At 44.1% G+C, this 24,044-nt stretch overlaps 1 protein-coding gene across 3 annotated transcripts in view; it reads left to right on the top strand.

Annotated features, from left to right (window-relative positions):
• UVRAG (UV radiation resistance associated) overlaps positions 1-24,044 on the top strand; it is a 61,693-nt gene that overhangs the window by 18,160 nt on the left and 19,489 nt on the right. For all 3 annotated transcript variants that reach the window (XM_051779404.1, XM_051779405.1, XM_051779406.1), the window contains exons 7-13: positions 7,615-7,720; positions 8,571-8,697; positions 9,593-9,677; positions 10,131-10,218; positions 10,788-10,848; positions 12,706-12,871; positions 22,274-22,352. In XM_051779404.1, coding sequence (XP_051635364.1) covers positions 7,615-7,720; positions 8,571-8,697; positions 9,593-9,677; positions 10,131-10,218; positions 10,788-10,848; positions 12,706-12,871; positions 22,274-22,352 — 712 coding nt within the window. The remainder of the gene's footprint in view (positions 1-7,614; positions 7,721-8,570; positions 8,698-9,592; positions 9,678-10,130; positions 10,219-10,787; positions 10,849-12,705; positions 12,872-22,273; positions 22,353-24,044) is intronic.

Genomic DNA, 24,044 nt, shown 5'->3' with positions numbered 1-24,044 from the left:
TTGTTTGTGGCATGTGGAAGGGACTGATGTTCTTCCAGCCACTGGCTTTTAAAAGGGCTCACTAACAAAACCTGGAAAAACTCAAATTTTGAGGTTTTTGTTCCTTGTCAGATTTCCCGAAGAGAGGTCACTGAAAGACTTTTTCTAAATATTATGTTGCTGGTAGTAATGGGTTGTGCAGTAACATGTTTCACCTTTCACACAGAGCTCAGGAAGGGCCAAATTCATCTGAACTCATGTTCTGGACATGTCTCCATAGTCAAGTTCTCAGCACGTTTGCAGCACTAATGGGAATAGGTTTATATTTAGTGTTCTCTTGGTTTTTTAGCCTTTCTTTTCTTTAAGCTTTCAAAAACAGACCTTTCAGTATTAAGTGGTGTTGGGAAGATGAGATGTCACTACAGAAGGGGCTTAAAATCCTATATATTAAAATTTTGCTTCAGTTTTAAATACAAGAACTAATATAGTGTATTCTGCAGCTTTTCCTTGATGATACTTAGAGAGCAGTTGGCCTGTGCAAGTATGTGAGTGCCTGAAATCCTCCCAAATCCTGCCTGGAGACAAAAAGTGCTCTAAGGACTAGTGAAGATCTGCCCCTTTGAAGTTCAGCTTCATATGGTTTTATCTCTGCAGTCAGAGCTGCTCTCTCTGTGGTTTAACCATCCCTTCAGCAGATGGCATGGCATGTTTGGGGTATTTACCCAGCCAGTTAGGCCAGGTTGAAAACATTTTGGTTGTATTTTTGTTCAAAAAAATAGTGGTTTTTAACAACAACATCATCATCATCTGCTGTTGGTGCAATTTGAGTGCTGGATGGGTAGAAGAGCAGCTTCAGGCAGCTGCTGTAATATTGCTGGAATCTAATCTGGCTGAATTTGATTTAAATAATATTTCTAGGTGTTAATCTGTCACAGGGCAGGGTAGGGGTCAAGTGACAGGCCTTGCTCTGGGGTTTGCCATTTGTAATACAACTGCTCATGTAAGGAAGAGTGTTTGTCTTATCACTGAAAAGAGATTATTTAAGAACACAAATGTAGGTATCGTTTGCCTGGGATCTGAAATGCTGATGTTCATAAAATCACCTTCAAGTGAGCAAGCCTAAAACACGGGGACATGATATCAAGTCAGCTTTTGTTTAGCTCTGCTTATCTTAGGGAAGATGCTTTTAAATAGCTGTGCTGCTTGTGTTTAAATTCCTCCAACTTTATTAGAACTTTTACAAGTGAGTCTCTGAAACTGGAAGTGGAGACAACACACCTGGTCAGTGTAGGCAGCTGTGGTGGGGAAATGCTCATTGGTAGCTCTGAGTAGTTTGTCTGAGACACCAGTCAGTGGGACTGTGTGTGCCAAATGCAGGAACTGCCCTCGGGCAGCTCTTTTTAACTCATGGAAAGGATGCTGGAAGTGAAGCTGCTGTTCCTAAGCTCTGAGCAGGGTCTTGGTGGGCTGAAGCTACTCAGTGTGAGGTGTGTCTGGGGCACGTGGGGCTGCTCACAGAACAGTCAGCCCTGAGCAGTGCCAGTGTCCTCCCTGGCAGCTCGGTCACACTTTGCTCTTGTGTGGTGGGTTTAAGTAGCAATTCCAAACTTTAGGCTTCCAGCTGTTTAGTGGGGTGAAAAGGAGGGAAAGCAGGAAGAAACTTGCTCTTATCAGCTGCTCTCTAACTTCATCTGATAACAAACCCCAGGGCGAGCCATGCAAAGCTGTACTGCCTTTGAACTTTCCTGGAGTCCTCTATGTTCATCCTCATCTCCGTGGAAGAAGTGAATCCAATGGAGCTGGGCAGCACCTGGGACTACATGGAAATAGAGCTGCTTTTTGCTGCCCTGTCCCTCGTGGCATTTTGGGAGATGCAGAGAGAGAAGGGGAGGCAGGAGAGAGTTAGTTAAATTTTAAAATATGAACTGACATCTCTTGTTTTTAGCTTTTCCCTTTGCTGTCCTTTCCTCAGAGAAGGGCCCCAACTCATAGCCACGAGCAACCCCTTTCTCAATGGTGCAGTTATGGATGTCCATGCTGTGGGCAGTGCCACATCCTGAGGAGATGGTGTGGATGTGCCAGGAAAGGTGGTCACCAGGAGCCCGGTGCTCTTGCAGTGCCTTGCTCCAGCTCTTCCTGTATCTTGGCAATGAAATTGCTGGCTCGTGTTGCAGACTTTCAGATTTCGTGTTGCTACTGCTGCTGCCACGTCCCTGTCCCAGCCAGTGTGGAAATACAAGTGTGGGATGGGTTGTAGGATTCCTCTCACCTGACCTGTGCTCTGAAATCACTCAGTTCCTCTGCCAGAATATCGCTCTGCTGGTGATAAGTGTGGTTGGTTCTTTGTGATGGCCAACTTTGATGTTTCTAAACAGGAAACATTTGCACCTACAAGACTTGACCCTTTGTCCTGTAGGGGCAACCAAGGCCAGGCAGGGCATCCCTTGGCTTTGGGCAGGCAAACCCAGGATGGATGAACAGGAGCTGCAGTCAGACCTCTCCAGTGCCTCTGTGCCTAATTAATTAGCTCTGAGATAGATGAACATTACTACAAGTGTCATCCCTCTTGGCCTGGAAACCACGTGGGGTGGTGGCTTCCCGGGAAGCAGCAAAGGAGGTGGAAACTGGGATGGGAATTTTTTTTCTGAGAGGTTCCTTAGGGATTTTTACTTGTGGCATCAGGCTTTTGGACAAACATATTCCCAGGGGTTCTCCATGTGTGGTGCTGAGCTGTTTGGGAGCTGAGGCTGCTCAGTCAGCACAGGGGTCCGTTTACAAGCCTGGCTGTTGCCAGGAGCTGCAGTGGAGAGCGCCGTGGGTCACGGCCAGGGGAAACAGCCCGTGAAGTGTCAGAGAGGGGGAGTCCTTTGTGTGCTCACTGCAGGGCTCAGCCTGCTGCTGCTCTCATCTTCAGATGCCATGTGGAACAAACCACCCCTGCAGGGGCAGGTTTTTGGTGTGAACAGGGCAGGCATGTTGCCAGCTCTTGGCCAAATTTGAGTTCAGAGCACTTCTAAAAGAGAAAATACACAAAACTGTGCAGAACTTCAAAACCAGCTTTGTTCTGCCTCTCTGTTTGTGACAGTGTGTAAAAGATGGTGCTAATGAAGCAAAGTTCAATTAGATGAGAAGTCAGAACACAGTCCTGCACCTTTTCCTGGCTCTGTTAGAATTGGTGAAAAACAGACCATGTCAGAGAATCATTGAACAGTTTGGGCTGGGAGGGACTTTTAAAGACCATCTTGTACCATGGGCAGGGACACCTTCCACTGTCCCAGGTTGCTCCAAACCCCGCCCAGCCTGGCCTTGAACACTTCCAGGGATGGGTAGGGAGACACTTCCAATGTCTGAGGAGCCGCAGAACCCTCCTGTGAGCGTTCTGACCATCCCTGGCAGGTGGGACATCTCTCTTTTCTCTGCTGCAGCTGCAGGATTCTGCTTCTCTTGGAAGTAAGTTTAGATTGGAGTTTGGGGGTGGCTTCCTGGAAAAGTGCAGCAGTTGCAGCTTTCAAACATGAGTCACCTGAACATTGGCTGGTGTTCCTCCTCCTCCTCCCTCCGTGGGTAAGGCCTGTGTGCTGTTGTCACAGGCACCTTCTCACTTGGGTGGCCAGTGACCGGAGGAACACAATCAAGTGGAGAGCAACTGTTTCCCTTCTTGGGTGGAGCCTGTAACCCATTCAACCTGAATTTGTGCATCTTCCTTTTCATTGTGCAGTGAACTCCAGCCTTAGTCTTGCTCACTGTCTGAGCAAGAATTGAAGCTTCTATTAGGGTTTGTTGGCCAAAGGCAGCTGGATTGTACTGGTGTCACTGTCCTGCTGGCAGGAGTTAGCATGATGTGTTTATGCACTTGGGGAATCTGATTTGCATCTAATTGACCTGTCTACTAAACACAGTGTCTGGAGTGTGATTTTTTTCTGCTCTGGCAACAAGGTTTCTGTAATCACAAACTGAGACAGAACAAAAAGAAACTTCCTCTGTTACTTGCCACGAATACATTTGTTCTTTGAGTAAAAAAATCAACCCATAAATGCATCCCAGCACTGGAGTTAATCTGTGAATTGGAATAAAACTACTAGAAACATCTCAGGTTTTGTGGCTTCAATTCTGGAAAAATTGTTTGAGCTTCCCAGTAAGACTCTTCTGTTCCCTTCATGCCCTGGGAGTATTGAAGGTGATCTGTATCCTACCTGCTTCCCTTAAGTACTCCTCACACTGCAGGCCTGGACCTGCCCTGCTGCCAATGTGATAGGCGTGTTTTTTCCTTTTCTTCTCCTTTTCCAAATGGCTCAAAGCATCCACTCCTGCAGTGCACAAATCCACGTGGACTGGGTTATTCAAAAGCTTAATTGGAGTCTTGCACATGCAAGGCTGAAATGGAGACTCACATGTCAGCATAGGACTCACATGTGACTCACAGGTAAGACTCAAAACAGTTTGGAAGAATGCTGGAAAGTTATCTGTGCTGTCCTGGGTGAGTTTCTGACAGCACTGGCTCTTGGAGAGGTTTAATGTCATAAATGAGTAAGTCAGACTTGCATTTTATTCTTTTCTTACTCCCTACTGTCTTCTCTTGCCCTACATCTGCTTTTGACAAATTGTAGGTATAGGTTTCTGAGGAAATTGGAAAGGGAGTATATGATTATAAATTAGAAAAATTTTTCTTGTGGGAAAGCAGATGTAGCAAATGATGGTTTAAGGGGTTATGTAAAAAATACTTTATAGCTGGCTGGCACTCTCCACAATCCAATTTCTGGGTTGATATTAAGTAGTGTGCATTCCAGGTTTTATATTTAATGGGAAGGCCTTAGCTTATTTTTTCTTTAATAATAGGTTTGGGTACTTTACTTCCAGGATCCTACATCTCACTTCTTGCCAGGATTGTTCCATTCTATTTTCTAAATCCCTGGTAGTAATTCTCAGTTTAAATTTAGTCTCGCTGTAAACTAAGGTTGTTCTGGCAAATAAGACCAGAGGCATTTATTTCTCTTGTGAGAAGTAGCTGTAGTATGTGACTGCTGTAATTAATTGATGTATTTATGGCTTAAGGGTCCTGTACATGAAAAATCCAGATGTGGCTGATAGAAGCAAATAGATATTTGGAATGGATGATAGAACTGCAAAATCATGTATCAAATGTCTAATAAAGCCGAGGCTCTTTCATTAATGTAAATACAAGCATATGTGAGCTTAATAGGCACAAGTCTCACTGCACTCCAGCTTTCAGGTTGTTACAGATTGCAGCCAGCAAGGAACTTGCTCTGTGAACCAGTAAATCACTGCTAATGCACGACCAGGAGGGACCAGGACACTGCAGCCTGTCTGAAAGGGCTTCAGCCGAACCTTCCAACTTAGTGCAGGCTGAAGGACAGTAAATGTATTGTTACAGCACATTCCTGGGTTGTACAGTCAGGTTCTGTTGGGCCAGTGCACTGTGCAGGCCTTCAGGTCAGGAAAACTGATTGATCTTCTTGATTCTTGTGGCAAAAAAATCCTGTGATGGGAAGAAGTCTAAAACTTCCCCTCCAGGGCAGTACCCACATTGAACTGACTGGCAGAACATTGTATGCTGGAATTGTTTCAGATCTTCCAGCCAAGGGAGAAAGGGGCCTGTGAGCTTAGAAATTTTTTTTTTATTTTATTTTATGGGGAAGCAGGGAAACCATTGGATGTCAGACTTGAAAAGCCTTGAAGAAAGAACCCAAACAGCCTGTATTTCAGGAACTTGGGCTCTAGCAAGTGAAGAGGAGAGATGTTGAGGTTATGCCTGCTGCTTCTTCCTAGACCGAGTAGGGGTGCAGCTTTTGTTGGGCTCAGCTTACAGTGTGGCTTATGTTTTTAATCTGTCTCACTGTCTCCTAGACTTCCAAAGGAAGGGAGGGTGTTTTGTTTCCTCTCCCTTTCCCCCATCTCAGAGAGCAGGTGATATGAGACTGGAAGTGGAACAGCAGCCCCGTGGATCCCCACCTCGGATCCATCCGAGGGCTCAGGAATTTTAATGTCCGCTCTGCTTTCCGGTTTTTCCCAGGCAGCAGCGTGGAACTGGCTGAGGTTGGACAACTGCACAGCAGCTCTGGGGGCCCCAGGCAGTAAATCTGTCCCACTTCCCCTTCCAGTTGCTGTGCTGCTGGCTGACAATGGCTGGGAGCTCTGCAGACACGGGCTGACGACACTGTTGGCTGAACCATCCCTTCAGAAGGGCTGGAGTTTCTGCTGGAGCTGCCTTGGCTCTCCCAGCCCCAGAGGAAATTTGGTAGCAGGCCAGTGGCCTCTTGAAGCCCTCAGTTAGCTTCTTAAGTGCTGTGGATGTGATAATTTTAATAAAATATATTGAAAAATGAAGTCTTGAATGACGTAGGAAGAATCCTGCCTTGGCTGATAGCACGTGGGTTGTGCCATCCGTGGGCTCAGCCTTGGCACTTCCTAAGCCAGGCTGGGCTGTGCTCAAAGCACAGTTTGGGCTGACTTTAGGCTGGAGCACTGGCCCTGCATTCAGCCTAGAAGTGGGAACAAGGTGCAGTCAATTTGGGTTGGAGTTTCTCTCCGTTCGTTCTCTATCAATTTTAATCCAGATTTATGGTGTCAGCTTGCTGATCTCCATCCACTGCTGCAATCATAATTGCTTCCACCAAGGGCTGTCTTGTGCATGCAGAAATGATGGACAAAATTTCCACGCTGGCATTCCTATGGCTTAGTTTGTATTCCCCTCGTTGGATGACCACAGATTTCCACGTGGGGACTGGTTTTGGCTGGGAAAGGGAGATTTCTGTTCATAGTTGCTGCTTTTGTGACATGGAGTCCCTAAAATTTTAATCTTGGAAGACTTTAACTTTGGATGCGGTCGTGTTCCTCCTGTTACCATTTGAAAGTTCTTGGAACAGCAGTGAACATCCTGGGACTGAGTCAGGCAGTGTCAGAAAATGCTCTGCCTTGCAGTGGAAATGGCACTGTTTGGCATCAAGGCAGCCAAGTTTCGCTGTTGGGGTTTTACAGTGCAAGAAATGGCTGGATGATGTTTGGCTTAAAAAGAAATCCAGTTCTTATTAAAAGCAGACTTGATTGCGGAGCAGTTTTTATAGGTTGGGGTATATCTTTAGGTATGAATTCACCCAGCTGAACCAGTATTCCACAATATGGATTGTTCTGAGGAGTCAGCGTGAATGGATGTTTGTTCCTTATACTTGGGCAAGGGGAGAAGAACTTTGTTATTAACAACCTATGAATTTTGTAGTGAGAATTGATCAAATCACTGTGAGGAGCTCACATGGCAAATGACCTTCCCAACAATTTATCAGTTACCTAAATCACAGGATACTGGGAGCTGAAACACTCTTTCAGTGAGTAAAACACCTCCCAGCAGTCAGGATTTGCTGCCTCAGTGTCGGGATGTGAAAACTTGTAAAACTTTCTCTTCATCACGTGACGGACTAAATGGAGAAAGTTCTCCCAGTGTAAAATGAGATGGAGAGGAAAGGCAAGTGTCACTCAGTTATTACTCTTTGCCTAAAAGTTTTAGCTTTGGGTAAGGCTTTCTTGGTAAGAAAACCTTCCAGACTTTTGGGAAGTGTGGGATAGAAGCCTCAGCCCCTGCTGCAGGACGTGCCACAGCTGTAACTTCTCTTCTCCCTGCAGGCTCCACAGAGCACAGTGTGCAATCAAACAGACTCAGGTAACTGTGCAGAGGATAGGGAGGGAGATTGAAGAGAAGCTGAGATGTACATCCACACGGAACGAGCTGGTATGTTGGATTCATTACAACCTCCTTTCGTGGGCTCGCTGAAGCGTCTGGCTGATGTCTTCATCCTAAGCTTGGCTTTTTTTAACACTTGAACTTAAAATCTTTCTTCAGACCTGTCATTTCAAATGGGAACTCACCTGAGGGCTGTGTGATGTAATGGCTGTGAGTTGTGTGTGGTGCTCAGCTGGATTGATAGACTGCTTAGCCTATTTTTACCTTTTTTTATATGCTATAAAAGCATAAACATTGCACAGTGCACGGAAGAGGCTTTTCAGGAAAAACAAACTTGTAATGATTTAGATCAATCTTGACAGGAACCTGTGGTGGATTCAGGGTGAGGTGAGTCTACTGGCTGTACATTGCTGCACCCCAACTCCCTTTGGATGAACAGAATTCCAGCAAAAGCTGTCAGTCAAGTGACATGCTCGTTTTAAGCAGGAATTGTACTGGATCTTGCAATAGCTTTTGACAGTTTGTTTTGCCTGCCCTCTTCCCCTCTCCAGAAGAGTCTGTTGGCACTGGTTTCTGCTTTCTGCCCAGCAAAGCTGGGCTCAGCTCAGAGCAGTGGGTTTGACAGAAAAGAGGTGACCTGTGGTGACTTCCTTGCACTGGTGCTCACTGGCACATGTCCATGTGTGGGACACGGATGAGTTGCTCTCCTTCCAAAGCAGAAAACCATCAGAGGCTTTGGGAATCTGTTACCTGTGGTAATCTGTGAACTCAGCCTTTAGTCTGCCAGGCACTAATCTTGTCCTATTTATTCCTTCCCTCCTATACCCTTTTTCGTGGAACTGCTTCCATGCAGAAAAACTTGCCTTCTTTTTTTTTGAGTCTGTGTTTCTCCCAACAGAAGAAGGAGAGTGAATGTTTACAGCTGAAGATCCTGGTGCTACGTAATGAACTGGAGAGGCAGAAGAAGGCCCTTGGTCAAGAAGTAGCCTTGTTGCACAAGCAAAAAAGTAGTTTGAGTGACAGAGGTAAGTGTAGGAACCCTCAGCCTGGTTTATGGTCATGGTGCCCAAAATGGCATGGTTTCTGTTTCAGTTTTGTTCATTGTCTGGCTCTCACGTGCTGTGTTTTTTCTTTATCTGAAATCTGCAGGCAGGTATAATTTCTTCACCATCTGTGTTACACTGAGTTTTGGGCAGCAGTTTGTGGTGTCTTGTCTCTAAATAACTTCTTACTGTGACACCTCTCTAATGTAATCTTTAATCCGTGCTTAATTAACATTTTAGGAGAAAATCAGAAGGGCTGCACTGTAATACAGTAAACAGTGGCTTTGTAACCTCAGGGGGAAAGTTACTGTTCCTGTGATTAGGATTCCAGTTCAAGTGTTAGGAGAAAAAAAATCCCTCTTAATAGCCTGCTATGTAAGTGAAAGGTGAAATGCTCAGTCATCCTGGTATTTTCCTGTACTGGGAAGGTGTCCTGCAGTAAAATGCTGCATCACTGCCCCTTTGGAGCTCACCAAGGCCAAGCTACACAAATGCTTGATCTTGTTGCAGGATTTTTTTTGTTGTTTTTTAGAGCCTATTTGAGTCTCAAGTAATGAGTCACTACTAAAATGAGTTTTTTGCCATGTACTTCATCCTGGCTGTGCAAGGTTGGGGTGCCATAATTCATTCCTGCCCTGCTTGACCATGAGGGGAACAGGTATGAAAGGAAGCTGAAATTTGGTTGTGTTTGGATGGTGAGTGGGTGCCTGGAGATCCCACTGTGCTGGCATTTCCTACTCTGGGAGCATAACATGGAAAATGGGAAGAGTCAGTGGAGGATTATTGCCAGCATTTGTGTCAGTATCTACTTTTAAAACTTCTACTAACTAAGAAAATACCTGATACTATTTTTTTTTCCCTGATTCCTCTTGTTTAGAAAATGCATTTGGGACTGAATATGAGAAACTTGGAGAGCACAACGAATCCCTGTGTGAATTAAGGAAGGAATGCACTGCCAAGAGGTAAAAGGGCCTCTGCTTGTTCTGCAATTGGAAAAGAAACACAAGCTTGAGAGTAGGCCATTGGAAATGGGACTTCTGGCACCAAATCCTTCCTCCTGTGGCCCCAAAACTTCTGTTAAAACATCTCTGCTACAACTTGCAGATATCTAAGGGGAGGATTACCAGTGGCAAGTCTAGAAGAGAAGAAAACAAGATGCTTGGTTGCCTGTGTGGGCTCTGCTGGGGCTTCTAGGTCTGTTTTAGTGTAACAGCTCTGTAATACCTAATTCTCAGTCAAAAATCCCCTGAAATGTGAGGAACGTGTGAAAACAGCAACTTCTGCCTGCTGTGGTGCTGTTTTGGGTGGAGTTACCCAGCTTTTGGGGAGGGCAGGGGATACCTGGGGAGCTGCAGGAGGGAGCCTTATTTAAGGCTTTTGAGGGAACTAATGAGTTGGGGATCTCTTTCCCCCAGAGAACAGCTTTTGAAGACAAATGCCCAGCAGACTATTCGATGCAAGCAGCTGCTGTCAGAGCTGTCCTACATCTACCCCATTGATCTGGTATGTGTGCAGCATCCTAAAAATCTACCTGAGCTGAAATGAACTCCCTGTTTAGAACAGTGCAAGCAAATATCCTCTTTTATTCATGATGAAATTTGCTCTTTGCTCATCCTGTGTATCCCAGCTTCTTCTTACATTTGGTCCTTGGATTGCAAGCTTCCCAGGGAGGGGTCTCCACTGCAATGGTAGAATAGCTGTAGCTCTAATTTACTGGATATTTGCCACGTTGTTTACAGTGGTGTAAAGTAACCCTGACAGTAGGTGAACTGAACTCTAACAGAGTGCACAGAAACAGATGTCAAAATGTTGAACTCCAAACCCTTTTATATAATGATTTAAAATGAAGCTCTTCCTTCTTTAAAAAAGTTGCACGTATTTTCTGAGTTTTGTGAAATGTGGATTAAAATACTGTGTCAAAGTCACTCTGAGTTTAAGTGGATATTTAGGTTTTGATTTTGATTTTTTTTTTTTTTTCATAGCTTTGTTGTCATTGGATTTTATGCAGGTTTTGGTTTTCTGGATGTTATTGTTCCGTTCTCACTTTCCACTGTTGATTTTTAAACTTACAGAATGATCAAAAGGATTACTTTGTTTGTGGAGTCAAGCTTCCTAATTCTGAAGACTTTCAAGGTAGCTGAATATTCTTAATGTAGCTGTTACAGTTAACACTGCTTCTAAATTTCATGGAATTAAGTAAACTGATAATAATGGCTTGGGATCCAAATTTTTGACCAGAAAGATCTAGACTAGAAAAAAAACCTTAGGAATTATTTATCCCTGCTCCCTTGCTACTGCAAAGGAGGTTTCTGTTGGCTCTTGGAAAAGCACTTCTGTGTTCTGAGAGTCCAAACATGGAGTTACCCAGAGGGGCTGTGGAGTCTCCATCCTTGGGGATGCTCAGAGCCCAGCTGGACACAGCCCTGGGCAACCTGCTGCTCCCTGCCCCTGCTCTGAGCCCTTCCCAGAGGTGCCTCCCAAACCCGGGGATTCTGCAGAGTGTTTGAGTCTGACCTAAAATTCCTCTGGGGCCACTTCTAGTCCATCAGTCTTGCTGGGGCAGCAGGCAGGAATCCCTGTTGGGTTTGCTGGAGCTGCTGGTGAAATTCTGGGATAAATACCTCACCAAAAGGAGCCTGTAAACCTCTGTGACAGTATGGAGTGCTTTACAAGTCAGCTGCTGCTTTAACTGTCGACCCTCATCCTCTTGCAGAGGCCAATATTTCATGTGCCTGTGTGCATAGCAGTTGTACAGGTAACTGCATGCACTCAGCTGCACGTGTTTGGTGTGACTGGAGCTGCAGGAAAATGCCTTGGAGAACTTCCCAGTATTTGCTCACTCTGGTTTCTTGAGCAAAAAGAATCTGCATCTGTTGTCTAACTCTTTAAAGCCATCCCATAGTAACTAACTTGTACTGACAATATGTATATCAGATGCAGAATAGTGGAAGAGTAATCTTTAAAACAAATTAATTTGTCAGCAGGACAAAACCCAGTCTGTTTCTTTGTTTTCCTGATTGCACTGAGTGTTGTAATGAACTCAGTTGGGTAATTTTTGAGGAATCACTGGTGTGCATCTTCTGGCCCATTTTCAGTTTCCTGGTATTAATTCCTTACAAAAGAATTACTAATGCTTTATCCAAGGCTCTAGAAATACTGTATTGTGATGAAGAAGTACTAAGCATTCACCTTATTGAAACATGCAGTTAAATTTGAAACCTGGCATGGATCTTATCTCACTCAGTAGGTAATATTTTTTTAAAAAATTAGGCATCTGAAGGATCAAAAAAAAAATTGATTCCCTAAAAAGCCAGTTTTGCTGCTGGTCCTCTTTGGTTGACTTCATGGGATTCCCTTGTGCATCAGGAGGGGTGACTCTCGTGCTGTTTGTATCCCCTACAAAGAATTAAAATTAGAGAAAAGGAAAATGAAAAGCCCTGACGTGGCTAAAGGATGTCATTTGAATCACCAGACCCGAGTGTATTCCCAGCAGGTGAAGCTCCCAGGTTGAAACCTGAAATGTCAAATTAAAAAGGATACTTTCAACCAAGGGGTTAACCCAAGTTTTTGCAGTTCCTGGCGCAGAGCAGAGCTCCTGCCCTGGGGAGGGTGTCTCTCCAAGTGACCTCACTGGTGGCTGGAGCTGTGCAGCAGTGCAGCCTTCCCCTGACCCTGGCAGTCCACCCACACAAATGCACAAAGCTTAAGGCTTGACTTTTGTCTTGGGAACCTTGTTCCACTTTTCCCATCTTTCCTTGGCCCTCCCCCAGCCAGGCAGTTCAGCTGTGGACGTGTAAAACTGGCAGGAGAACGAGCCGTGACCAGCTTTCCATGAGAGCCAAACACAGGGAGTGCAAAGCTCTCCAAAGTGACTTAAGTGTTCCTAAGTTCTGGTTTCTGAGGGCTGTGTTAACTGTGGTGCTCTCTGAGCAGCAGGGCTGAGCACCAGCATTCCCTGGATCCAACAGTGGATTCTCTTTGTCCTTGCAGCCAAGGATGACGGGAGCATCGCCGTTGCCCTGGGCTACACTGCTCACCTGGTTTCCATGATCTCCTTCTTCCTGCAAGTGCCACTCAGGTATCCCATCATCCACAAGGGCTCCCGCTCCACCATCAAGGACAACATCAACGACAAGCTCACCGAGAAGGAGCGAGAGTGAGTATGTTGGGAAGGCACTTCCCTCACAACAAAAAATCACCACCAAAAAACCCCCCACCTTGAACAGGTTTGGGTGCTCTGAAGTGACACACAATTTGTCTCTCCTTGAAAACAACGAATCAACACTGAAAAAAACCCTCACCCTGAACAGTTTTGGGTCCTCTGAAGTGACAGGGAATTTGAAGGCACTCTTTCCAGTAGTCATTGGAGTTTCTCATGTTGGAATTCTGGGAATTCAGCTTTGTTGTTCTCGCTCTGTTGGCACACGCACGCCTCTGATTTGGCTTCCAGTAATGCTAGAAAAACTTAAATAGTGTTTCTTAAAGGTGAGTTTTGGCTGCTGGTTGGAAAAATTGCCCTTTGTGTTTTGCTGCTGTCTGTGGGAATAAACTGCAGATGGCAAGTGCAGCCTCACTGGGAGCTACTGCCAGTGCTGGGCTGGGGGCAGAGAAACATGAGGAAACAAATTTTCTCTAACACAGAGGGGTTTAATCCATTGAAAAAGAGCACAGTAAACTGCCACCTACTGTAAATCAGCTTAATGTTCACTAAAGAGCTTTTTGTTTGTTCTGTAATCGTTGTCTTTCAGCATAAGAATCCAGATCAGGATGGAAGGGTTTTATTGTGCCTAGCTGACAGCATGGGGATGCTTGGAAGGGTCTGATTTCTCTTTGCAGCTTAGTGACTTTGGGCAGGACAGACAAGGTAATTTGCCCTAAGAGTTGGAATCACTCAGGTCTTCTTGTTTTGACACAATAAAATACAAGTACATAATGATGTCTTGCAGAGTAATTTGGGTGCCATTTTAATAACTTGTCCAAACACTTCCTGGGTGACTTAACAGAACATTAACTTGTTTTGCTTCAGTGTAGGTCTTGAAGCATATGGTCATATCCTTCCTGAGCATCACTTGGAGGAGGATTACAAACTAGAACATTTATATCTGCAAAACAAATTTCTGAGGAGTAGAGCTGCCTGTGTGTGGGTGTGTAAAGATTAACCCAATTTCCTGTTGTCTGAGACAGATTGGAGGGTTTAGTCCTTCAGGCTACAGCCTTCCAAACCCTCATGACTTAATCCTTGATTTCACAATAGATTTGTGGAAAGGAGAAAGTTTAGCTAAGAGTATGAATCCCTGTTGGGCCATTTACCTGTGTTCTGCAAGATTTTTTCAGGATTAGCTCCTGCCTGAGAATCTTCTCTTCCCAGCTATTGGAGAGACAATCCCACCAACTCTCAAAGGACTTTGGTTACTACAGAAAACCTCAAATGTCATAAATTGCAGTTTTCTTTCTAAACTAATGGTTCATGTTTCTCCCTTGCTCCTGACTGCACTGAGCACAGCAATTAACATGCATTATTAAATTTCTTTATTTCAGTCACCTGTCCTTTAGCAGCTTTTCAAACTCCAACATAAACTGTTGAGTAATTGCAGTGAGGTAATCCCTGTATTTAATCTTTATTATAACACATACATCCTGATTACTGACTATGTTAAACATTTTACTTGGCTTTGTACTTCTTTTTTTTTTTTTTGATGGCAGGGTTGCCCCGAGATCCTTATTAGGAGCTTCCAGAAGTTGTGCTTTGGGGGGGGAATAGCTGAGTTTTTCACTCCAGAGCAAATTAATAAGTAAATGTGTGTATTTTTAAAGTTATAATGTATAAAGATTTTACTACACTTCCAAGTTTCTTTTCTCAGTGCTCTGGTCTGGTTGGCAAGGGGGTGTTGGGTCATAGCTTGGACTCCATGATCTTGGAGGTCTTTTCCAACCATAATGATTCTGTGATTCCTGAGGGTGGAATGAGGTGTGGAATGACTGCCATGCAGTGTATGGTCAGCCCTGTAATCATGGGGGTATTAGCTTTTATAATCCATTCAGTAAGTGTGTTCCTCTTTATTCAAAACATACTTTTGGTAGTACTAAAACACGAGGTTTTCTTCATGGGAGGGCTTGTCCAGCCCTGGCACAGCTGCCCAGGGCAGTCCCCATCCCTGGAGGGATTTAACAGCCCTGTGGATGTGGCACTTGGGGACGTGGCTCAGTGGTGGCCTTGGCAGTGCTGGGGAATGGTTGGGTTTGGGTCATTCTTAAAGATCTACCAACCTACATGATTCTATGGACATATAACTCCCAGATTGAAGCTCCCTGGGACAGCAGCATGTTCCTCTGTGCAGTGACAAGCAGCATGTTTGCAGAATAAACCACCTCAGTTCCTTGGCTCTGTTCTGGTGCAACTGAAACCTAACACTTCATCACATTCTCATCAGCAGCGTGAGAATGCTGGGATTAAACTCTTTGTGATGTGTCCTGACACTGTCTGTCGAGCCCTGCATTTCATGCTTCTGTTAGTCTGCTCCCAGAGTTTTGAGTGCAGAGTAGCTTCCAGCTCAGGGCAAAATAAGGATTGTTATGTCTGGAGTGGGACATAGGCTGTGAAATTCCCTGTGTTGGTGTTGCTCCTCGTGTCGTAGTATTTTGTAATATAAACAGTTTGGAAATATATATACCCCTCTAAGAAAAATAATGGGGTTTCTGGAGTTTAATCACCTTTCTAGTACCCTAGGTGTGTCTGGACAGGTGAAATGCACATTCAGAGCAATTATTTCTGTTGGACTTTTGCAGTGTCGCTCACACTGTGTCTTTTAAAAGATTTTCAAGAACTCTTACTTCCCTGCTAGGTGAGTTGGAAATGAGAAGGGCTTCAAGAAATAGTTCTGCTAACAGGGTAAGCCCCCAGGGTTGGGGGTGCTTCAGCAGTGCCCAGCACAGGGCATGGGCACTGCCCTGCTCCTGCTGGTCAGGAAAGCTTGCATTGTGTTGTGTGTGCTTCACAGGGTTAAATCATGTGCTGGGAGTTACTGACAGTGGAAGTTCTGATGTGAAAAGTTTCTTCTCAGGCTCTCTGAATAAAACCAACGTGGGATTCCTTGTCAGTTCTGCCCCAAAACTGCTTCCAAATTACCTTCCTCAGTGTGTTGTCACACCTCAAAGAACTGGAAGACAAGCTGTATTTGCAAATAGGTGTTGCTGAACCAGCCTATGGATGATGTTGGAGCATTTGGAACCCACTTGTGGAATGAGCACAGTCTGTAGGTGACCCTCACTGCTGGGGCCTCTCTCCAGGTTGGAAGAACAGGAAAATCAGTGTCTCAATTTTAACAGGCTTGGTCCAGCAGCACTGAGAGGGTTCCTGCTCTGTGCCTGGGAACAGATGAGCCACTTGCAACAAAGCAACCTGGAAAATGGGGACACCAGCAAGTGAAGGGTAGCTTTTCACTGACATGAACGTTCCCCAGCTCAGTGGAGAAGTCTTTAATCATATTTGGGGCTTTGGCTGAGATAATGAAATGGCAGCTTTGGGGAGAAATCTTGGCAAACTTAAATCAGATGGAGGGAGATGTTTGGTTGAGAAATCCAATAGCTGTCAAAGCAGAGCTGAATCTTTGGGGTAGATGGAGTGTGTGTTAAGTGTGCAGCTATATTGCTCAAAGAATGCTTTCTGCCATGAACTTCTCTTGAACTGTATTTTTACATTCTACATTCTTGAGGATATTTAGCTCGAATCCTGGCTTATTTTATTCTTGATTACCAAAATAATGCTCGTGCCTTCAGTGGGTCAGCAAATATTGCAGTGCATAGATTAAGAATTAGATCAGGTGTTCTTTAATAAATTTAGGTCCTGTTAACACTCTTTCTGGGAACTGGAAGTTTTTACATGCTCCTGGCCAGGCTGAGAGAGCAGATTTTTGTTTACTGCAGTGGATGAGACCACTGACCCCAGACATCTCCAGCTGAGAAATGTTTCTGTGAAGACATACTAGGCTTAATTTGCTCCCATTGGAACATTATACTCCTGATGAGATTCTTTTTCAAAACATGACTTCATTGTTTCAAATAAGCAGGGACTTGCCCTGTGTAAAGTGTCCTCCAGTTAAAAATGATCCTCCAGTGGCAGGAGATTTACGGTTCTGATAGCAAGGTTTGTGCTCTGCCCTTCCAGGCAGCCCCTGTGCTGTGACATCCATCATGGCTTGGATGGTGCAAGCCTGGAATCCAAGCTGAAATCTGTCACAAAATGCCCAATTAACAAAAAGCCATCAGTGTCAGTGGCTCCTTGGGTTCCTCTCTGTGCTTGGGGCTCTTTGAAAGCATTATTGCTGAAGCAGTGGAATGATTCCCTCTTGTATAAATTGGTGACTGTTATCAGGAACTGCCTGACTTTCAGAATCTGGGTCTTTGCTTTTGTATTTTCTCCCTCCAGTCTGCCCACACTGAAGCTGCTGTGCATTGTCCAAGAGCAAGGGCACAGCAGTTAGACTTATTACAGAGAGATGCTCCTGCTTTCCATTATCACCACCTTAGCTATTCACACAGGCATTTTGAAAATACACTGCAGAAAGTCACACTGCTGATGTTTTCCTTTCCCACTAAACTAATTATCTCTGTGTTGTGCAAAGCTTGAAGGAGGATGTGCTTTTCCCCCTTGGCAGTCTGTATTTTTGTCATCGAGTTTGTTTTACAAGTGTAGCTTTTCCTCTCAAGTAGGAACTCAAACCCATATGGTAATCCAGCCTGAATTCCCTTGGGATTTGGGATTCATATTCATGCCTTAATCTCCAACAAGTAAAGTGCACACTTGTCATCCTCTTTCCTGCCTTTTCATTTAATTTTGGGTCTTCTGCTGCAGATCTGTGCCAGTCTCTGCTCTGAAGCTGACAGAGCTGTGGTGCACCTTTTCTGAGAAGGAAACAGGTTTTAAAGCTGTGCAGCCAAAGCTCCTTGTGCCCTGTCCTTTAGGTGGGATGCTAAGAGGTTGGAAGTGCTGGGATTTTGGTGCCTGTGGCTTTTGAGCAGCCTACTTTTCCTAATATTTGGGTTGAATTGTCCTGGGGAATCCTGATTTCAAGTGCTGGCTGGACAGTGGTGGTCATCCTCACTTAAAAGGGTTTGCTTTCTTCTGGTTCAGAGAAGTCCCAGCACTTTTAAACCACAAAGTTTGCTCTCCTGGATCCAACATTCCCTTGGAGTGAGCAAGCAGGATGTGGTTGGGTTGGGGGGAAAACCCTCCTTCCTCCCTTGCAGACCCCCAAAAGGGGGTGAGGGTGAAAGAACTCAGGAAATATTTAAACCTTTTTCTTGTACACTCCTCATACTTCAGGCATATCAAGCAAGAACTTGTGACTTTTTCAGGTCATTATCTTATCTGGATTGGGCTGTTTGGTTCTATCCTTGTATAGAGTGTCCCATCAGTAGATTTAAGCTTGAGACTCATCATTTTCTTAACTGCCCCATACTTTGTAGTGTTGTGTGAGGCACAGTTGTTCCCTGGATCTGATGGATGGCTCTGTTATCACACCAGTGTCTTACAGACACACAAATTACATCAGTTCTTTATCTGTATAATAGTGAATAATTGGGTTTCAGCTGCATCCTGCCAAGTCTGCTCCACAGCCATCTCCCTGCAGCCATCCTGCTCACTGTCCTGGGAAATGAGAAGTGAAGGAAAAAGCCAGGTTGAGTTTGTTTTCTGACAAATTTGGTGCAGTTGGCCAGGAAGTGTCAGATACTGTAAATACAGTGATGTCAAAATACAGTGGTGCTGGTTTTATTTAGTCTTGGGACTGAGATTCCAGTCTCTAAGGTCCCTTCCTACCCAAGCCCTTCTATGAGAATTAAGTGTTCTTAGGGCATAAGTGTCCTTGCTGTTAGTTTGACTTGCAAAGCTACAAATACTCCTGGTCCTCGGAGTTCTGCATGATTTTGGAAATTAAGGCTTCATAGCATAATTCTAGACTAGATTTCACTCACATTTGCCAAATGGGATGTAAGGTGCTATTGAAATTGTGCCACACTTCAGCCTGTGGAGGACAGTCAGATGTGAGGTGTAAAAATCATTATTCTACCCACTTCTTCTCTTCAGAGCTTTCTGAAGTAGAGATTAAACTTTAATATAATTTGGGCAGAAGTCTGAACAGAAGAGAGAATAAAGGATCTAAAACACATGGTGTAATACCAAAGTAGAAGCAGGTGAAGGCAGTTGAAGATGAAGCAATTTCTTAAGCTTTAAAAATAGTTTGTATTAAAGACAGGCTGTTATAGACAATAAAAATGGACCACCAGTATATTAGTACACATGTGATAGTTTTGGATGCAGAGGAGTTCATAAATCACAGGACACAACAGCAAATGTACCCGGACTTGAATTCATAGGAGATACTTGAGGTTTGAAGTAAATGTATGGAATAAGGATTCTTTCATCTTTCCCTCACAGTTACCGTGTGCCTGAACCAAGAATCCTGGGATTCTCTTGCATGTTCATCAAACACTGAAGAGATTCTGTAAAACAGCTAAAGATGAGCTGAGGATCTGAAATTAGAGGAGCTCTTGAGGGCTCAGAAGTACTTGTGTAAGGCCAGCTGAGAAAGGTGGGACAGTGCAGAGGAGTTTTCAGTGGTTAGAGTAGAATACTCAGCACAATTTCTCTGAGTTGTAAGAGAGATCTAATGCTTAAACCACCACCACAATCAGGCTGGTTTTAGCTCTGAACCAGGCCTGTGGTTTTCCAGAATCAATTTCTGCAGGCAGCTTGAAAAGATCTTTTTTCTCTAATCAGTTTTCTGGTTTTTAGATACACCAGTACTAGTGAGCAGTGGAGACACTTTAGTCACAAATTGTTGCCTGGGCTGTCTTATCAAAAACAGGGGTTTAATCCATATATTTAAAAGGCAGTAAGAGATGGGTTACAACCCTTTGTTAAGGAGTAACTGATATTCTTTATGAATCACTATTAAAATTACTCCTACTGTCTGCCCTGCTCTTTATAGACAGATCATCTGCTCAGGGTGTATTAGGGCTGTGTTTTAAGGAGTCTAAGTGCTGTTGAAATATTATATTCTGTAGTTGTGAGTAAATATCACCATATTTTTCTGAGAGCACAGGTTGAACCTGGCTGAGCAGAAGCTGTTCAGTTCAAAATTACTGCCTGCTCACGTGGCAGGGGATGGTCTCCTGCAGTGGTAAGTGCTCCTCTGAGGAGGACCAGAGGTTGACTCAGAACAGAATTCCTATTACTTGACAACTTCTCTCAGATGATCTTTTCTGGTGATCACACAGCAGGTCCCTGTGGCTTGTGTTTTTTCTTCTTCCCCCTTGGAATTTGCCATCTCAGAGTAGGTGTCTGTGTTCTGCTTTAAAGGAGCTTCAATGATTTCTTTTTTCCCCCCCAAACATACCAGCAAGAGTGGAAGAAAGGAAGGTGCACTTTGGAGCAGAGTGGGCAGGCAGAGGCTATTTTGCAGTTTATTACGTGCTTTATGATTATAAAAGTACTGAAATAGTAGTTTTCAAAAGTATTTAGGATAACTAAAACCTTGCACAGAAGACTTAGCTTTCTGCAGCATGCCAGAGGGAGGGGTTGAGCTCCCAGTCTTGCTTTTCTGTGGAGCAGGCAAGAAGAATTGGATGTGGGGAGCCAGCAGTTGGAGTTGTGTTTGATTATAGTCAGCGAAGCGCTGTGTGAAATGTTGGGGTTCCTCTCCCTCGAGTTCATTGCTTGGGACCAGGCTTAATGGGCAAGCAAGATAACACCCAGAGAGAGACAGAAGAGTTGGGGCTCTTTGTCTCTGGAGTCCTGAATGTGCACAGCCAGAGACAGCACTGACAGTTCTCCAGACTGGCCTGTCAGTGATTGTGCTGGGAAGGCTGACCCGGGATGTGTGTGGTTTTAAAAGCTTTCAAGATTAATTAGTGCAAGTTAGAGGGGAGAAATGTGAATATTGGCAAAGAAGCAGGAGCAGTGTGATAAACAGAAAATCCTAATTTTTCCCTGTGTGTGGGAGATGGTAGCATCATAAACCAGTTTTTATCCTCTTTTCTATACGGATTGAAGAGCTCTGTGTCTAATAATAGAATACATGGTTCCCATTACCAGTGACTTCATGAAATACTACCTTGGAGTGAAACATGGCTTGTGTTCCTAATGGTGCTTTTATTGTCAAACTTGGGTTGGTTTTAGGCTGTTAATTGTAAAGGTATCCTTTAAATGTAACCCCTGCTCTGCCCGGGCAGTGTAACTGGAGAGATGGAGATGAATTCCTTTTGCTTTGTGTTTTACACTTAGAATGGAATTTTTGTAGCATGTGTTCATTTGGAAAGGTTTCATTTTCTTGCATGGGGAACTAGTTGGATTTATAGATCTATTAAGCAAGGTGAGTTAGATATACACTATTCACAGGGATTTTTATATTCCTCAACTTGAAGTGACCCAGCGAGTTTGAAAGCAGCATAAAACCTGGAGCTGACATCTCAATATTTGATCTGCTGTGATCGTGCCCTGCTGACCTTTAGCTTTAATGGCACTATATAATTCTTAAAAGTTGCAAATGCACTCTACTGTGGGGCTGATGGATGATAAAATCCACTTTGCCTAATCACCTCTCCAGAATGTGTGTTGTTTCTAGTAGATACTGATCTTCTGTATCTTATATTTGAGGGAGCCTTTGGTTTCTGCCTTAATGTGGGGTTTTATGCAGATAATACACTCAGCATCTTGATTAGGAGCTGCAGGACATGTGGCTCTTGAGAAGGCAGGAGCTCCTTTCATGGTGGAGTTCCCATAAACGTGGATTTCAGATTGTACCGAGATTGCTGAACTGCCCAGGGTGACCTCAAACCTCTGCTGCTGAGGAGGAGTTAAAAGCCAACCCTCAGAAATGCAGTGTACAGCCACGAAAGCTGTTCAGGAGAACTGCTGCACTCGAGCTGAGAGCTCTGGGACAGATGTATAAAATGGTATTTTTGAATGCAGACGCTGTCAAACGGTTTCAGTGCTTTAGGGGCTGAACTTTAGTTCTCCCTCCTCACACAGCAGGGGAGGTGGTGCTGTGCTGTTCCACAAGCTCTTTGTGACATTTCAGTGGTGAGCAATATTGATTAAAGAGGAAAAGTAAACATCAGGAGCCTATTTGCAAGGGCTGTCTTGACCTGTGGTGCTGTGACTTAAACCTTTGGGGGTGTGTGAAAGGAATCACTTCTATTCTGACTCTTCCTCTGGTAAATGAGCCTGCAAATGTCTTCTGTGTGAAGGGCTTTGTGCTCTGCCCATCACAGAACAACCCACAATAATAAGCATCTTTTAAAAACCTGAAATGCTCAAAAAATCTGGAATTCCTCAGCTGAGTTCTGACATCAGTTTTTAAAAGGCTGATTGACTGGGGCTGCAAAGGGTTTCCAAGAACATCCTGCGAGGGGGTTCCTGGGAGAAGTCAGCAAGGGAAGCTTGTTAAATCTTTACCTTCTCAGAGAAGGAGTCTGGGGATTTGGAAGTTTGCATAAGCATCTGAATTATTTCACCTTAAATGCATATTTTCCCCTCTTTTTTTTTCTTTCCCATCAGATTTCCTTTATATCCAAAAGGAGGGGAGAAGCTTCAGTTTGAATATGGAGTTTATCTTCTCAACAAAAATATAGCACAGGTAGGTACACTTGAGGTGATTTTTTTATTATTATTCTTTATTTATATCTATCCTCTGCTTAGTGTCAGTATGACCTGTGTGCATGTGCTGTCTGGTGATGCTGTTCTCTGTGGGGAGCATCTGTGAACTAAGAGATACATCCTTGAAATCCTTGTCTTACCTTACAGCTTTGGGCTTGAGGTTTTATTCTGTGGTGCTTAGAGAAGGACTGGTCAGATAGTAGTGAATCTTTTTTCTTTTTCAAATAGTAAATTCCATGAGTCTGTACACACTGCTTTGAAAATTGTAAATGTTTTCTGCTTTTTTATTCTGTCATACTTACAGATCCATCTGTGTCATTCTCACTGCTGTCTTTAATTTGCTGTATTATTACTTTAACCAGTATTCTACTCTTGTAAGAAAACACAAGTAGAAAATCTGAAGTCTTGCTTAATTTAAGTCTTACTTAATTTTTAAAAAAAGGACCTCCAATCAACCCTACTTCTTTGCTTTTCATGTATTTTAAAAATCATCACATAATCACTTATTATAATAATCTGGTTTAAGTCTCTTCCTCTTTGCAGACTTTTATGTTCTGAAAGACCTCCTTCCATTTTTAAAGTGTTCTCCCTCAGTATCTGAGGATTCTTCCTGTCTCCAGTTCTCCACCTGAGTCCCCATCTCTCCTGCAGTGCAGTGCCCACAGCTGGACACAGCTGGGCAAGTGCTGCTTTCCAAGCACTGAGGAGAGGATTGGCAGAAATGCAGCACAGCTCTTGTCCTTTTAGTTCCAGTTCCCTGTGTTCCACTGGGTTTGTACTTCGAACAGAGCTTCACTCCCAGAGTGAATCTCATTCAGTGCAGCAGCCCCAGGGACCTTCTGCACAGCACCCAAACCCCTCTGGGTTTGTGCAGGTTCTCAGTCATGTTTGACCTCCTGCACCTCGAGTGTCTCCTCAGAGATGCACCTTTTGTTCTCAGCCACAGTCCTGAACTTGGTGATGGAAGAAACTGGGGAGAGGGGGGTTGAGAACTCAGGCTCAGCTTTGTGCTGCTGCATTTCCAGCTCTCCTAAATCAAATATTGCTGGAACTGGGGTTCTCTTCACCTGGGTGGAGCCCCCCTTCCCCTGCACTTCCATTTGCAGCCATTCCTCACTGCACCCAAAGAGTCCTTGCTCTGGACTCCCTCCTGCTTCATGAATATCCCATTTCCCCAGCATGCTTGTGAGCATATTGCACTAGAAAGTGCCAAGAGATTTAAATTCCAACAGAAATATGCCATTTCTGTTTCTAACCCATTTGTAAGGCTTGAAAGTAGATTAGTCTTACAGTTTTATTCTTGAAAAATCTGGCCTTTTAATGCTTAGTTTCTTCTTGTTTGTTTTTCCAGTTCTCTCTTCCATCACTTTTTTGCCATTCCTTACCCCAGATTGAAGTAAAGCTTCTGGATCTTTTTGTGTTGTTTGTTTTTTAAGCTTGGATTGCATTTACCATTTTCCAGACTTCTGGTGTCTTGCCCGTGCTCAGTGTATTTTGGATGATAACCTCCAGCGGCTCTGAAATTATTTAAAGGCTAAAATATCTTAAAATGAAGTTAATCAAGCCCTGCTAATCTTGGAAATTCACTTAACCAGGCTGTTAATGGAGCTTAGACTGTGCCTCTTTGTTGGTGGTATTAGTAATAGCAGCCAGCTGTTCACACTTGACCTTC

Source organism: Manacus candei, unplaced genomic scaffold (assembly GCF_025592945.1).
Source record: "Manacus candei isolate 608988 ecotype Guabito, Panama unplaced genomic scaffold, ASM2559294v1 h1tg000014l, whole genome shotgun sequence".
Classification (NCBI taxonomy): domain Eukaryota; kingdom Metazoa; phylum Chordata; class Aves; order Passeriformes; family Pipridae; genus Manacus; species Manacus candei.
Note: the sequence above shows the minus strand (reverse complement) of the source record. Positions and strands in the feature narration are given on the sequence as shown.